This window comes from Plecotus auritus (assembly GCF_963455305.1).
Source record: "Plecotus auritus genome assembly, chromosome: 9".
Taxonomy (NCBI): domain Eukaryota; kingdom Metazoa; phylum Chordata; class Mammalia; order Chiroptera; family Vespertilionidae; genus Plecotus; species Plecotus auritus.
This window is the reverse complement of record NC_137783.1, coordinates 138,591,309-138,608,848: the sequence shown is the minus strand read 5'-3', so window position 1 is coordinate 138,608,848 and position 17,540 is coordinate 138,591,309. Positions and strand designations below refer to the sequence as shown.

At 42.6% G+C, this 17,540-nt stretch overlaps 1 protein-coding gene across 6 annotated transcripts in view; it reads right to left on the bottom strand.

The window, feature by feature from the left end:
• Window positions 1–17,540, bottom strand: part of AMBRA1 (autophagy and beclin 1 regulator 1) — a 179,654-nt gene that overhangs the window by 80,550 nt on the left and 81,564 nt on the right. For all 6 annotated transcript variants that reach the window (XM_080643228.1, XM_080643224.1, XM_080643225.1 and 3 more), the window contains 2 exons: window positions 16,842–16,922; window positions 16,320–16,420 (listed from right to left, as the gene is read on the bottom strand). In XM_080643228.1, the coding sequence (XP_080499354.1) occupies window positions 16,320–16,420; window positions 16,842–16,922 (182 nt within the window). The remainder of the gene's footprint in view (window positions 1–16,319; window positions 16,421–16,841; window positions 16,923–17,540) is intronic.

Sequence of the window (17,540 nt, the reverse complement as noted above, 5' to 3'; positions counted from 1 at the left end):
CCTAATGTTTAACAGTGAAGAACATCAAAGCCAAAGGAGAACATAAGCTAAATATCCAACAGTTTAATGTGCAGGTCTTAGGTTGAAGAAGGAACAGAGAGGCAAGCATTTCTTTAAGAAGTAGATTGGACCTTTCTAACCTGTATTAGTTTGCAATAGTCTTTTACTGAGTCTATATAGGCACACAAAAAATCCCCTTCCATCACAGACTGCACAATAAAAAAAAAGGGAAAATATAAGAGGAGCTCTGAGGATAATTCCATTTGTCAAAGTTAGGTGTAAGGACTCAAGAGTTCAACATTTTCCTAGAGACAGGGCCCCTGAGGCCATACCCAGCTTCGATAGTTTGTTATACACCTCACACAAAAGTCCTGAATCACGTTAAATTGTAAAATGTAAAACTGTTAAATTGAAGTTAACATTGCTTAGCTCTTGATACAAGAATCCCATAATTTCTTGCCATATACTTTTCACTCTTCCTTTAATGTCTCAGATCTGAAGAGAGGTGAAATAGAAAACTGGGCATTCAAAATATGGAAGGCAAAAAAGCCAGAAGAATATCAAGATTAAGATTATTTTTTGCAGGCTTTCTAACCTCTAACACTGTTTCTTTAGGTATCAGAAAAGAGCACTTTTTCTCTCCATAGCTGCATGAGCCTTTCAGACAAAAGTCTCTCTCCCACATAGGACAGGTATTAATGACACAAAAGAAAAGGTAGGCAACTCCACCTGGTGCCTGAAAACAAAGACTAATAAGTCCATGCTAATAGAAACTGAAACACGGAGTACCTGGTAATAATGGTAGAGACAAAAAGTATACATGAACTTGAGAGAAATAAACAGCCAGTACGCCTTTCCTTCTATAATCTCCAAATCATATGGCCAGTTCCTCTGTTACTTCCACCCAAGGGCAGTTTGAGAAATTCTATAAATGAGTTTTAGGGCTAGCAGTTTAACGGGGGTTGGGGGTAGGGACAGGTTAGGTCTTGTCAATAGAGCAAGCTGTTTTCACTTAGTTTATTTTTAAGGATGGCTTGGGTTGGATAATAGTGTACAGAAGTCTCTAAAGATTCCCAAGACAACCATCGGTCAGTGCTGGCTTCTTCTATCACATAGGACCTCCAAATTCTTTCTAGGTAAGACAAAGGTTAAAATAGCTGAAAACTGCCCTAACTGGTTTGGCTCAGTGGATAAAGCGTCGGCCTGCGGACTGAAGGGTCCCAGGTTCGATTCCGGTCAAAGGCATGTACCTTGGTTGCAGGCACATCCCCAGTGCGGGGTGTGCAGGAGGCAGCTGATCGATGTTTCTCTCTCATCGATGTTTCTAACTCTCTATCATTCTCCCTTCCTTTCTGTGAAAAATCAATAAAATATATTTTTAAAAAAAATAGCTGAAAACTTCTTCAGAACAGGTGTTCCTAAGATGTCCCTGTAGCCTCTCCACCTAGAACATGGGAGTGGAGAACTGGACATTTAGAAACAACTTATTTCGGCTTTGCATTGGTATTTTCAGTTTTTATTAGTTTACCTAAAAAGCAATATAACATTTTTACCACTTCCCCCCAGTCACCTCACTTCAGCAGAATCAATGAAAATACTTAGACCAAGAAACACTTTGTGGCTTTTATAAGCTCTCAATTCACTCTTCAGTTAGCAGTATTCATTTTGTCTTAAAGAAATCCAAGTTCAAATTCTGTGACCCATGCTAGATAAAGGCAAATGGAGGACGGGAAGGGGGGCAAGGAGCAAAGGCAGAAGGAGAAAGGATATTGGTTGAATCTCATCACCACACACTCTAACCTCTCACCAGGCAATAAAAGATAAGCTCTAGTTTTATTTGGGGATATTCTCTGCCTGATTAGATTGAACAGTCTGTACATTTCCATTCTTGGCACCATTCTTCCTTCCCAAGGGACATGCTGCTCAACCTTCTCTTGGGAGCGGAATCTACATTTCCCCCATCCCAGACTCAGCTGAGCGGGTCCCTTCTCTTCACTTTCCAGCAGCAAATATGGCCACATAGACATTTCACACTGTGGCAACAGCTCTCTTTCTGCCTCATTGCCATTTCCTGAATCTTGGCTAAACTTCAAGGCAGGGCAATGAGATGTTTAAGCGCAGTAACCTATTGGGTGCCATGTTGAGTTGTATGATCACATTCTTGTCAAAGCCAGTTTAAATCTCCAGTGAAAAATACACATCTGTCCTGTACATAGGCTATCATATTTAATAACAACTGCCCAGTGCAAAATCCAGGGCTCAATAGCAGACCCTGCATACCACCAGTCATTGAGATGGCTGTGAAAGAACATTAAGGAAGTCCTAAAAGAATGACTGGTGCCCAGCCGGCGTGGCTCAGTGGTCGAAGCATCAATTTGATTAAGGTGAGAACACATGCTCGAGTTTCGGGCTTGATCCCCAGTGGGGGGCATGTAGGAGGCAGCTGATGAATGATTCTCTCTCATCAATGATATTTCTATCTCTTTCTCCCTCTCCTTTCCTCTCTGAAATCAATTTAAAAATATATATACGTATATATGGTACATATACACATACACACACACTATGTGTGTGTATGTGTGTGTGTGTGTGTGTGTGTGTGTGTGTGTGTATATATATATATATATATATATATATATATATATATATATATATGACTGGCATTAAATTTGTCTCTATATACCCTGAAGTCCAATCCACGCATTCACGTGTGAAGCCCATAAAACCATTTTGGTTTTTTGTTGTTGTTTTTTGCCAATCTCATCAACTAGGCCAAGCAAAACCAAGTCCTATGCTTGAGTAGAACTGAATTCTAGCTTATCCCAACCATTGGTATAAGAAACATAATGTGCTACACAGACCCCCTGACTTCATTTTCAGGAAATTTTCTTCCAACTTGCTGCTGTTAATGTAGATTTTAAATGATGCCATGGGCACAGGCTCACTTACAGCCAATTTAGTAAGTGTTCGCAGTTAATTCTGTCAGTCTTACTCCTACACAGAAATACCTGTGGCCCCAGGGGGTCCAACCACGCACAGTGCTCTTCTGCACATCTTTTTACCCTCCAGCACACAGGAATAGAGGGCTACATCCCAGAAAACACCCAGAGAATGGGAAAAGGTAGTTTCTCTGAAACACTATGTCTAGAAAACCATGACCCAGCTTCCTATTTGGATGTAATTTCTAAACGTATATCTCTCTCTCCGCCTGACCGGTGTGGCTCAGTGGTTGAGCGTCAACCCATGAACCAGAAGGTCACGGTTCAATTCCCATCAGGACACATGCCAGGCTGCAGGCTCAGTCCCCAGTAGGGGGCATGCAGGAAGCAGCCAATCAATGATTCTCTCTCATCATTGATTTTTCTATCTCTCTCTCCCTCTCCCTTCCTCTCTCAAATCAATAAAAAATATATTGAATGCATATCTCTCTGAATAATCCAAATAATGGTCTAAACTGTTTCTCCAAAGATCCAAATCTATACTTCTATATCTCTTGGTTTGCTGAAAATTTTCTATCATGGATATGTAAGGGCTCTTAAAAAAGCAAATTGTTTAAAGGGAGCAACCAGGATACTCCTGATTTCAAAAATCTACTTAGTTATGATATAAGCAGAAACTAAGAGTGCTTGTGCATTGAGGCCTAACCTCTCGTTTCTCTTTGGAATCCCAAGACACCTACATGAGGAAGCACAAGTTAGCTTACCAGGGAAGAGAAAAGAAACAAGTCATCCCAGTCGAGGCCAACCAGCCTGCCAACCACCCCATATGTGCGTGAAGCCACCTATATATATTAGCTTTCTAGGGCTACCATAACAAGTTACCACAAACCTAGTAGCTTAACATAAATTTACTAGCATTCAGTTTTGCAGGTCAGGAGTCTAACACAGATCTTGAGGGGTTAAAATCAAGATGGTGGCAGAGCTGTGTTCCTTTTTGGGCTCTAGGGGAGAATCTGTTTCCTTGCTTATATGGGTTGCTGGCAGAATTCAGCTGCTTTCAGTTGTGGGATTGAGGTTGGCTGTTAGCTGAGGGCCATTCCCATCTTCTATCACTGCATCTCTTTGACTGACTCTTCTGCTTTCTCTTCCACTTTTAAGGGCTCAAGTGATTAAACTGGTAAGAGTCCACCCAGATAATTCAGAAAGATCTCCCAAACTCAAAATCTGTAACCTTAATCATATCTTCAAAGTCCTTTTTGCCACATAAAGTAACACATTCACAGGTTCCGGGGATTAGTATGTGGAGATATTTGGCAGGCCATTTTTCTGCCTACTATTCCAACAAACACCAACCACACCCAGCCAAGACATCAACTAACCACAGAGAGAAGCCAGGTTGGCCCAGACCAGTTGAACTGCACATTGGACCCAGAGAATTGTGAAAATCAATAAATAAATGCATTATAAGTCAGGAAATTTGTGGGTACTTTTGTGAGGCAGCAAAAACTAACTAATAAAATGGTCAGAGTTGTACCACTTCCGAGGGGTCTGCGCAACCCTCAACCTGATAACGTGGATCTTACCCCCTTCTCTGCTCTAGTTTTACCCCCTTCTCTGCTCTAGTTTTACCCCCTTCTCTGCTCTAGTTTTACCCCCTTCTCTGCTCTAGTTAAGTCGGTTTTATTTCTTTTCCAGTCCAGATCTAGAGATTATTGCTGAAATTTAACAAAAGTCAGGCTTAGTATTTCAACAGAACCACAGAGGGACTTATTGATCCACAACTGTAAGCTACATACATGAAAAACATATATATGCTAGAAGTGTTAGGGAAATACTTGAAGGAATGACCATGTTTTAATAGAGCAAAGGCTGCTGATAGAAAAGAGACATTTCAATGTCTCTCAACTATTTCTCCTCTATGCATGAAGACCATTGAAGGCTTTGGGGGATTATCCGATAAGCAAGGGTCTCTAACCCTTCAATAGCTAACCATATTTTTTTCAAACAGACTCTCCCTCAAATCTGCTTGTACTTAAAGGTCTGGAAAACTTCAGCAGAACGAAAATGCTAATAGCAAGTTAATGTCCTGTTGGCACTTTTGGCTGACTTCCCTGTGCCTGGGTCTTGCCTATTAATTCAATACTATTCGGATTCCATCTCAAAAAACAAAGGAGGATGGAGACCAGAGGCCTGCCTTCCCCAGACTGATCAGAGCAGCACAGAGCAATTATACCCAAACAGCTTTGTTTGTAATGTAATCACCGCCCCAGCTTTCTTCCCAATGGGATGGCAACAGTGTAATTACCTCTTCAGGATTCATTGTTTAGGAATGTAATTCTTCTACAGGGCCCTCTTTTTAGGGGAAAGAAGCTGCTACAAGAATATAGGAGAATTTGTAGCCCCCTTCCCAGCAGCAGTCTTGTGAACTGAACAAACTATTTTTGCTTTTCTTAAAGTAAGCCCAGAGTTTACATTTCAGCCTCCTCTACCAATAAAGAATCACCCACACCTCATGATGGTTCTGTTTGAAAAGCACCAATTTAAAGCTTCGACTGCTTGAGTTCCAAGTCCTACGCTGTCAGGTATTGGCTATGGTCTTGGGCAAATTATTTCATGTCTCTATGCCTCCATTTCCTCATTTGTAAAAATGGGTAATGATAGGACATCACCAGAATGTTTTGAAGATTAAGTGAATAATGTGTGAGATGTGGTTAGAATAGTACTTGGCATATAGTAAGTGCTCTGGGGTTGTTGTTTGTTTAACACACAAGAAGCATCATATCCATAGCCACTGCACTTTGCAAATGTGATCCAACACTAGTACGTGGTCAAATCTAAGCTTGAGTTACCACGATTTTTCTTTCCACAACACCTTTTACCAGTTCAACATGAGGGGCAATGTTCTGGGTAATTTTAAATGATGCTACAGAACTGAGCTGCTGCTCAGGTAAAACTTCACTCTAACAGGAAGGAGTGCCTGTGGATATTTTTCCATGTAGTCTTTTCATTTGTGGTATTAGTCTCAAGGGAACTAAAAATCAGCAAGTATTACCAAAAGCAGCCATTGGCAATATGGCAGATTCTGGAGCAAATTCATCTTTCTAGACAGATTTATGTCTGAAAATAAATGATTTCTTTTTACAACATAGGCACGTAGGCACAGTATACCCTCCCTCCCTGAATAATACCCTTGTTCTCACTGGGAACTTCGACCTTTTATCTCCTGTTCAGCTTTTCTTCTATTCCTTTGTAGACTAGACCAGTTTAATTTTCTGTTCAGAAATTACTATTTTTTTTTTTTTTTTGGCTTATGTTTCACCGGCCATGAGCCACAAGAAAATCATGAGTTTGTTTGCTAGGCAACCCCAAAGAACAGAGCCCCTCAGCTGAAGACAGCAGGAGTGACTCTGGGCCCCTTCTGCATGGCACACAGCTGCAGTGGACTAGGCTTAGGATAAACCCAGGACTCATCTGAGTAGCCCTGTAATATGGTTATAGGATATCTGGCTCTGGATGACACTCAACTCCTGGCCACAAGAAACACCCCACGGAATCTCAACATGCCAAGAGGTCGCTGGTCACCCACAAGCAGGTGCCTCTTTCCACATCGTGGCTTACACCAAGATATCCGTGCTTGCTCTTGGCTTCCTGCTGAGTGGGATAAGGACCCTGGGAAGAGCTGGCCTTGTGGATAAGCAGGTGTTAAAGAAAGGAAATTAACACCCACAGGTTGGTTCTACTTTGGTAGAGAGGGTGAGAGGTGCTGTCTGCCAACTCCCATGGTATTTCCAGCCATTTGGAATAAATGAGGCTGCTTGAGGACATGAAAAGGGAAAAAGAAAGACAAGTTAATGTGAGCTCAGAATTTTAAAAAGAAGGAGGTGGAGGGTTAGCTTCCTACTGATCACTTAGGTAAAAACTGATGGAATAGATAGGGCAGCAAGTCTTCTCAGAGTTTGTACAAGATTTCTAATTTAAATAAAGTGGAGATTTGGCTGCTGTCTCCACTGGAAAAAAATGGGCTTTGACCTCACATTTGGCCTTTTCTTTCCTCATATCTCTTCTGTAGATTTCTATATTGTTGTGTCATTTGTTCTGTGGGTTGCAAAACATGTCAAAGCACATACTAAGCATAACCTAAGTAGAGAGAAGTAAAAGGGTTCTGGCATTACAGTGGGTACTTTTAGATTAGAAGGCATCATCAGCTGGCACCTTCAATATAAACAGTATTTCTAAGGGGCACACAACCATAGGACTTAAAAAGCTTTGAGATCACTCTAGGTCTAGGGAAGCCTAGAGTACAGAAACCAAAGCACAAGGGGTCTCAATTCAGACATGTTAGCATTTTTTTAATATAAATATTTTTCTTGATTTTAGGAAAAGAGGGCAGGAGAGGGTTACAGAGATAGAAACATTGATCAGCTGCCTCCTGCATGCCCCCTACAGAGGATCAAGCCTGAAACCAGGGCATGTGCCCTGACTGGGAATTGAACCCGACCTCTTGGTTCATGGGTTAACACTCAACCACTGAGCCATATTGGCCAGGCTGTTAACATTTCTTTTTCAGGAAGACAATGGAGAACATGTGGAAAACTGGTTAAGAAGTTAAAAGAAAGATTATAGGTTAACTTCTCCTAGCAGAGATGACAAGAATCTGTTTATCTAGCATGAAAGCTTAATGGACTTCTATTTTCTGTTGCAGAAACAGTGCAGGATGCTGAGCTCTCACAGCCAGCTTTGTGTTTATACTTTTACCTTACCATTTAGCACAATGCCCACTGTCCTACAGCTGTTTATAAGCATGATAGGTTTGCTCAGTAGATGGAAAGCTTATGAAGAACAGAGATCATGTCTTTTTCAACTGGATACTATACCTAACAATAAACCATGTAAACAACAGAAGCTCAGTAAATGCTTATTGAGCCAAAAAGGCTAGTATGACAACTAAATACTCTTTAGGTAATTAAAAATTCATTCATTTTCCCCATCCTATATAATAAAAGCCTAATATGCTAAGTGTCCGGTCATCTGGTTGTCCATTCAACCAATCAAAGCGTACTATGCTAATGATATGCTAAGGTGCTCAACCACTCGCTATGATGAGCTTCTGCCCTGACCACCAGAGGGCAGACAGTTGACAGGTTGACCAGTCGCTATATGTGCACTGACCACTAGGAAGCAGACACTCTGACCGGTAGGTTAGCTTGCTGCTGGGGTCTGGCCAATTGGGACTTAGCGAGACGGGCTGACACGCCCTGGAACCCTCCTGCAGTCCCTCCCTGGCTGGCCAACCCCCTGCGTCTCTCTCTGGCCCCGATCGTGCACTTGGTGGGGTCCTTCATCCTGACCTGAGCCCTCTTGCAATACGGGACCCCTCGGGGGATGTCAGAGAGCTAGTTTCTGCTGATCCCGCTCAATGAAGCAGCTGCCCTCTGGTGGTCAGTACGCTCCCACAGGGGGAGCGCTGCTCAGCCACAGAAGCCAGGCTCATGGCTGGCAAGCATAGTGGTGGTGGCGGGAGCCTCTCCCACCTCCACAGCAGCACTAAGGATGTCCAACTGCCGGCTTAGGCCCGCTCTCCATGGAGCCAGCAGTCGGACATCCCCAGAGGGCTCCTGGACTGCAAGAGGGTGCAGGCCAGGGTGAGGAACACCCCCCCCCCACCCCGTGCACAAATTTTGTGCACCAGGCCTCTAGTTACTAATAACTCCAGATCAAGAGGAGTTATACACCAGCTCACCAGCACAAACACATCTTGGATTACTAGTATGTGCAACCCCTAATGTGTTACCAAGTCATCTCTTCCTGTTCCTCTGCCTCTGCTCCTAGCTTAATGAGTTAATTTAGACCACTGTTTCTCATATTTTAAAGTGCGCCAGGAGCACTTAAAAGACTCCTTAAAACACAAATTCCTGAGCCCCACAACTAAAATTCCTGATTCAGTGGGTCTGGGTAGAGGCCAAAATTTGCATTTGTAACAAGTTCCCAAGTGATGCTAATGCTACTGGTCTAGGAACTACACGCTGAGAATCCCATGTTGCCATAGTTACATAGTTGTACTTGTTCTGTTGAGTGGATGCTTATTTCATCAGCATGTGTTCTGGTGGAATACTGAAAAGGGTTTTCAAATGCAAACTTTGTGACTCCTCTACTCTTCCCACCTTGGCGCCACTTAGGCAACAGTGAACACATTGGCTTGTCAAACTATCAACACAGGGACCTTCAGGTTACCATCTGTAGATGTCACAGCACAAGCCCCCAGTTTTTTTCAACTCGCTGAACATAGAAAGGGGAGACAGCTCTGCTTGGGACCCAGGAAGAATACCACTGGGGAAAAAGGCAGAACAGTGAGATATCAATAAGGAGACTGACATAGCTCTCACACTGCCCCCCCCCAAATTTATAATAATAATAATAACATCAATTGAACACTTGTATACCAAAAAAATACTATTCTAAGTGTTTCACATGTATTAATTCATTTAATCTTCAAAACAATCCTATAAGCTAGAAACATTTTAATGACCATTTTACAAATGAAAAAAAAACCCCACAAAGTCCCCCAAAAGGTAAAATAAATTAACCAAGATTACATTGCTAAGAAGTAGCAGAGCCCTAGCTGGTTTGGCTCAGTGGACAGAGTGTCGGCCTGCAGACTGAAGGGTCCCAGGTTCGATTCCAGTCAAAGGCACATGCCTGGGGGGTTGCAGGCTCAATCCCCAGTAGGGGGCATGCAGGAGGCAGCCAATCAATGATTCTTTCTCATTGATATTTCTATCTCTCTCTCCCTTTACCTTCCTCTCTGAAATCAGTAAAAATATATATTTTTAAAAAGTAGCAGAATGGTTATTTGAACCTGGACAGTCTGGCTCCAGAGTCCAAACTCTTTGCAATATTGCATATGGCAGCTGTCCTCCTTAAGCTCCATTTCCACTCCCTCATGCTCACAGTCCCACTTGAAAGATGAATGGGGACACATTCAGAGTTTCTTCAAACTGTTCCAAAAGACATAAATCCCTGGTCCAAGTCCAGGTTTGAGTTGTGCCCCCTTAGCTATTCTATCAGGATTGGCAGTTAAGTCTCAGGGGAATTATAGGGCCAAAACAAAACATAGAAAGCAGGCCACTCCCTGGCTAGACTGTAAACTCCCCAAGGGCAGAACCATTTAATTCTTTTATAAGACCCAAGTGCCCTGGAAAATGCTAAGCCTTTAGAAAGTGCTACATACATTTCAAAGTGACAGTACAAAAAGGGTATAGGTATAAAGCTTCCATGGGGAAAGATCAAGAGGAAATTTCCGGGAGGGAGTAGGGAGGATGGACAAAGGCACATAAAAACTTAGTCACAAAATACAAAGGAACAGAAATGTTCATTGGCCCAGTAGTCTTCTCTAGGAAAGCCAAAGTAGCACATGCAATTCAGCTTAGAAACTGGGCCCCAGTTTCTCAATAAGCACACCACTGACTAGCAGTGTGTAGTATATGGCATATAGAGATGTAGTGAAGAGTTTAGGTGAAGAGGACATTGATGCTCCAGTGATTGGTAGACACCAAATAAGTAAAAGGTCTTGAGTGCTATAAGGCTCTCTGGGAGGAGTGCTGCATTTACTTCTGTTTCCCAGGCAACCAAGCCAGCCCCCTTATCGCCTTCACTCTCATCACTGGAGCAGAATGAAAGGTAATTGGGTTAATTATTAAAGCAGCACTAGCAAGTACCACCACCAATAATTGTCCATTTATCTGGGATTTATAAACAGCCATCTTACTTGATGTTGAGTTGGAATGTGCCTCTCACTTTACTTGCCTGGCTACTGGATAAGAGAGAGGACAGAACATGCAGATGAAGGGTCCAACACCAGAATTATTATTCATTACTGTTCATACTCGTTTAAGTATAACATGCCCTTTAACTTTGTCCACTACTATTCATCTTTCCCAGATTTGCCAATTCAAGTGAAAATCTGGTATACAGTAATTAATTTGTTGTATTAGAGACCTATGATATTAAGTTGAAAAACCAGGCTAATTCCTAAAAGTTGTCAAGCCCAAGGCCCCAATGCCCACCTAGTTGGCCAAAACAGACTAGACAGGGCTCCTGGAAGTAATTTCCTAAAGTACCAGGGAAGTGGGGACATCTAAGAGAGGACTTGTGTTTCTAAAAGAGATAAGAGGGGCAAAAGACAGAGAAAAAATAAAGTTAACAAGGAAAAGTAAATTCTTGCAAAAGAGGTAGTTCTGTCTTACCCACACAGGCAACAAACAGAAGGATGCCTGGACAATGAAAATACATAAGAAGTCAACAACACAAGGAAATTTCAGAAATTCAAAAGTATGTGAAAACTGAAGAACATAATCCTAAACACTCCTAAAATATACACTGTAGAGTTACATTAGCTTTAAATGTATTTATACCTCTTTAAGCACAGGTTCAGAATTTGTGTTGTCTACTGGATCAAAAAAGAAATCTAAGAGAAATTAGAATGGCTGGGCACAAAGCCATTGCTAGCCCTGGACACTTGACCAGGCCCCAATGACTTGTGGCTAGGAGCAAGAAAACCCTGACACTTCCCACTGGTTTTAGTCAAAATACTAAATTAAGTACATCAGGCCAACCATCTGCTGGGAACAGATGCTCATTAGGATGAAAGTCAAAAAGATTAGGCAGGCCAGGTAACTAATACCCTACATTACCCAGGTCCCAAGCCTTCAGAAGATTTTTGTTCTTCCAGAAATTACCAGGAATACGTCAAATGCCAGGGCTTCTCATTTCAGTTTTATGAGCCTCAAACATGCAGAAAAATATTATAAGCTTAACATTTTGGCAGATACTCCCTACTTGAACTCAGGTAAAACATGGCACAGAAGACAGAATAGAGTTATTTTAAGTCAGGCAGACCAACCTGGTTTAAAGTTCCAGGACTACTATCTCTCACTGTGTTATACTGTGCAAGTGACATAACTTCTCTGAACCTCAGTTTTCTTCCCTGTAGAATGGAAATGCACCATCTACTTCACAGGGCTGTTATAATGATTAAAGGAGATAATGATTGGGAAAGCACTTAGAACAGTACCTGGCTCATAGCAGGCAGTCATTAATTTTACCTCCTTCTTTATCATCAGTTGCTGTTATGACAGAGCTAGAGCTGTCTGCTAAAATGTCAGCCGGGGGAGCTCTTCAGATTTTAGTGTGTTTCCCAAAAAATATACCTGGTAGAGTTGCAGTAGCTTTAAATGTATTTATACTCTTTAAGTACAGGTTCAGAATTTACATTCTGAAGAAGGGGCATGAGGTGGTTTGATGGGTACTGGAGGCCCCCAGGAACCTACAGAATTGTGGGGAATGGATCAAGATAGGTAGAAAAGATGAACATTCACAGACTATCAAAACATTTCTCTGAAGTAGGCTCTTATGGGAGGAAGTGGGAAGAATGGATCTTAATTTTCTACAAATCCATTTTTGTTGATGATTTTGAATGGCTTTGGCTAGGGTCCACTGGAGACTCATTTGCCACCATAGTACTGGTCATGCCTCCTAAAATTAGAGGTGTTTATATGCTTTTGTCCTGCAGGTCTGTCAAATTTCCATGTATCACCCTTGCAAAAAGCCACACAAACTTTTGCTTTATGTTTGGAGCTAAGAAGCAAACAGCAAGACTGAGGCATAGCCAACCACTAGACTTTGAGCTACAGGAGGGCAGGGGTCATATTCACTCCGGTAGCCTAGAACAGTACCTGGCACATTGGTGCAGAACAAATATCTGCTGAATGTAATTGTTCTGAGACCATCACAACCTCATTCCAATCATACAAGAGGAAATACCTTACCAGGAAAATTGAGAGTGCTTACTGCTAAAAGGCCAATTTGTCTTTCGCTTCAAAAGCCATTATTATATCAGTGATATTACAAGATCACAAGTAAGTTTAATAAAACATAAAACATCTGTGCCTAGGAGGGCACAAAGGCTCGGGGAAAGGGCTGTTACATAATAAGATTTTCCTCAGCAAGCACCACTGTATTCATGGAAAGCTATATCTAAAAGCCACTTAAAATACAGGCATACTTCATTTTATTTTGCTTAGTTCACTTTATTATGTTTCACAGATGTTGCCCCCTTTTTTAAAGAAATTAAATTGAAGGCACAACCCTCTACCAACAAAAAGATTAAAACTCACTTTATTAAGGTGATCTGAAATCAAAACCACAATATTTACAAGGTATGTATACCTATAGAGGAACTAAAATGAATAAGAAAAACCCTGAAGATCAGCAAGTTCCCTGAGGGCGTTTTCTCTGTTCCAGAGTAAGATCCTGGAAAAAGAATGCTATTTTGAAGCTTTGTCCTTTAAAGTAACTGTGGGGAGGCAGATTAGGAAGCTCTGGAGTCCCACTGCCTGGTTCAGTTCTGGCTCCCCTACCAGCTGCATTACTTTGGGCAAGTCAACCTTCTAGGCTTTAGTTTCCTTTACTGTTAGATAACAGCACTCATCTCATAAGATTGATTACTATGAGAGAGATGAAATTCCTGGGAAAAAGCACTTAAACCACTCCCTATGGTTTCATATACAGCAAGCACTCAATGTTAGGCTTTCTTTGGTTGCTGTTGTTGTTATTATTGAACTTTTCTCAATAGAAATACAAGGTAAGACAATTGTCAATAGAAACTGTTGAGACATCCAAATATCCTATATAATAAATGGCTAATATGCAAATCGACCAAACGGCAGAACGACTGGTAGCTATGACGCGCACTGACCACCAGGTGGCAGACGCTCAGTGCAGGAGCTGCCCCCTGGTGGTCAGTGTGCTAGAAGCGGGGCCCACAGCGGCGAGCACAGCAACGGTGGCAGGAGCCTCTCCCGCCTCTGAGGCAGCACTAAGGATGTCCCACTGACAGCTTAGGCCGGCTCCCCGCACCTCTGAGGGCTCCCAGACTGCGAGAGGTCACAAGCCGGGCTGAGGGGACGCCCCCCCATCCCCGCTGAGTGCACGAATTTCGTGCACTGGGCCTCTAGGCTACAAATAATGAAGGCTTTTAAGAAAAGAGCAATGGGCACTATGTAACATGTATCTTGAGAAGATGGGAGAAGCTAGTTTAATTATGAATAGAAACCATACGCTAATCTAACTCAAGAATGACATTCTTTAAAAAAATCTAGATTTCCTTCCCCACGTGGCCCTTTCTATCTTCGTTAGAGAACTTTTCTTAGTAGAAACAACTGGCTGCTGGAACACAACCCCAATATTCAAATGTATCCATAAGGGTCACTTGGGGTCAGACCTCTGGGCATAAAGTAGGGAACAGAAAATAAAGGTAGAGTTATTAAATCAAAAGAGGAAAAAATAACATACAGCTGTTCCAAAAAAACTAAATGCCAGGAAACAGAGATTTCTCCAGCAGTAGAGGAGCAGGAGGTGCTGTGTGGGGTGGTGGAGACAGATGTCTGGAACAAAGAAGGGTGGAGAAGAGTTCCATAGTACAGTCTGGCAGCAAGTGATTATCTGCCAGCGAAGAGCTTCCACATGTCCCCACCCGAAGTGACAAGCAAGGAGAAACAGAGCCATGGGATCTGTTTACCAACTCGGGCCAGAAACCTCCTCAGATGAGGTTGTCAGGAGACCATGGTATAGTATGCTCCCAGCCAAGCCTGGCCCTAAGAAGTCCTGATCTCCAACAGAGAAAGCACGAATGTTTCTGGGAATTCTAGGCCTTGACGTTGGGTCAAGGATACTGTTCAGGGGAGGCCAGATCCCATGCCTTCCAGCTGTCATAGCAGCTTCATTAGAAATCACATTCTCACCCTAGCCCAGTGGTCGGTTTGCCGCTCTGTTGACTAATGAGTTTGCCGACCACTGTCATATACTACCCTTTACCTCTTTGCACACAATATGCCACAATTGCCTAATCCTCACAGCTTCCAACTACACAGTAACATTTAGTCTAGTCCAGTGGTCAGCAAACTCATTAGTCAACAGAACAGCAAACCGCTGCCCTAGCCGGTCTGGCTCAGTGGATAGAGAGTCAGCCTGCAGACTGAAGGGTCCCAGGGTCTGGTCAAGGGCATGTACTTCAGTTGTAGGCTCCTTCCCAGCCTGGGTCCTGGTCAGGGCTCGTGCAGGAGGCAACCAATTGATGTGTTTCTCTCACACTGATATTTCTCCCTGTCTTTCCCTCTCTCTAAAAATCAGTGGAGCCCAACCAGCATGGCTCAGTGGTTGAGCACTGACCTATGAACCAGGAAGGTCATGGTTTGATTCCCAATCAGGGCACATGCCTGGGTGGCGGGCTCGATCCCCAGTGTGCGGGGTGCAAGAGGCAGCCAATCAGTGATTCTCTCTCATCAATGATTCTCTCTCTCCCTCTTCCTTGCTCTCTGAAATTAAAAAAAGAAGTCACATTCTCCCACCTGACAGTACCACTGGCTCACATACAGATCCTTACCTTTACCCATCATGTGGCCCAGATTTTCCAAAACATAAGCATTGCTTATGAAAGATACACTTAAAAAAAAATAAAGATATATTTAAATGCCCTGATTTTAAAAAATATTTCATTGATTTTAGAGGAAGGGAGAGTGAAAAACGGGATGACACTCAACCAACTGAACCACACTGGTTAGGGCATGACTTGATTTTTATACCTTTTATGCCTTCACATACATAAATTTACAAGTTGGCAGTAGATGTGGTGGGAAGGGAGGAAAAGAGTGTGATGGAGAAATAACCTTTGTCAGAAAAAAAAAAAGAATTCTGCTTTATTTCCTTCTTCAGACTGCCCAGAAGCAGCAGCACACCCTATGTCTCAGAGCTCAGTTGCATCATGCGCATCTTAGTCCATGTCACTAAGCTCTTCAGCTACATAAAATTGCCTCAATTGGGCTTATCCAGCCCATTTCTGTTCTGTGGAGATTTCTGAGCCAGCTCTATGGGTCTCTCCTCCTTTCTTAGAAGATTCCACAGTGCCTGGAAACACCATGTGCTGCCAGTAGCAAAGGGTAGGAGAAGTATGCATTAAGCCCCTAATTAAATCACAGGATCTGGCTCAGGAGTATCTCACCAACTGAAACTTGAACAAGACACTGCTATCATTCAACAGCCAAAATCTAATTGCTAGATTAAGAAAAAAAATGGTTTCAATGGGGAGTGGGAGATAGGAAGGGGGCGGGATTTGAAAGATGTTTGAAGGAAGTAGGAATATGCAAGAGAAACAGCTTTCTTTAATCTTGCAGTTTCTTGCTTTGAAGTAAGGAATTGAGTACACCTCAAAACAGTTTTTGTCCAGGTGGCAAGATGCTGTCAAATCAATGTAAGTAAAAGAGGGCAAAGCTTTACCTGGCTCCCTGCCCCTTCAAATTTTCATAATCCAAAGAAACATTTCCTTACCTGCCAGGACCCTGTTAACAGAAGAGTGAGTAGCCAAGCCAGGCTGTCCACGTTCATGAAAAATCCCAGCATAAGGCAAGTACTCAGGCAGCAAGAAACGCCTACAAGAAGGAATCACATGTGAAAAGCCTACTAAAGACGACCATAAAACAAGGGAGATATACTATGAAGCAATGCTAACGGATCCACTAGACCTAGGAATCCAGAGAAGCCCAGAGTGGAGTAAAAATTCCTAGGATTTGTACATTCACAGAATTGTACCTCCTTCTTGATCTTTCTTCTAAAGTTTCCCAGGGCTTTTATTCTTGAACAGGATGCTCTCAATACCACTATTCTCTCTTTTTACTGTGGCCAATCATCTCCTGTAAAGTCTTTAGGTAGCAGGATCATAGGCTCACTAGAAAATAATTCCAGATATGGACAGTCCAAAGACCAAAAAGTAGGTTTAAAAACTAAATCCCAGGCGTTCATAAAGGCTCCTTCATAAATGTCTCTCATAAAGGCTAACTATCCAGTTCTTACCTTGGTACAAAGCGTCCCAGCGAAGGCGCAGACATCCGGGCGTTGCGTGGAGCTCGGTGCCTGGATCTGTCACCATTGTCCCTGGAGGAAACAAAAAGACTGCACATAAGAGAGTCACTAAAGCAGAATCAGCCACCAGCGCAAAAAACGAGCATCCCCCAAACTAAATTCCTACACCTAGGGGAAGACCCCAGAGAAATCAGTGATCTGTTTGCTTACTAATTTGGGTAGCACATTCATATACTTTATTTCTGGAGTACCTCAACTAAATGATCCAGGAGTATTTATTTCAGTAAGGAAGAGTGTAGGGAGCGGCTATAAGGTCAAGCCTCGGACTGACCTGTGGCAGAGCCACATACAAGTCCCAGCTTGGAGGGCAGAGCCCTCCTAACACAATTAAGCTTGACCTTACAGCCCTCCCTTGTTCCTAGGTAGCTAATGGGTTATGGGAGGTGCAGCAAGTGCTGATAAAACAAGGCTTGAGTAACAAAATAGATTTGAAACTCTTTCAACATGCTGACCACTCCCCTTGTTTTGCTTTGTGTGACCTGACTATAAAATAAAGCTTCGGCTTACAGGCTGTGTCACTGTTTCCTCATCCAGGCACAATGATCCTACCTAGCCCCAACTATATTCTCTTATCTGTTTTCTTTAATCATTCACTGCCCCTCCTCAGGTTCACCCCTGGCCGTGCTGGAT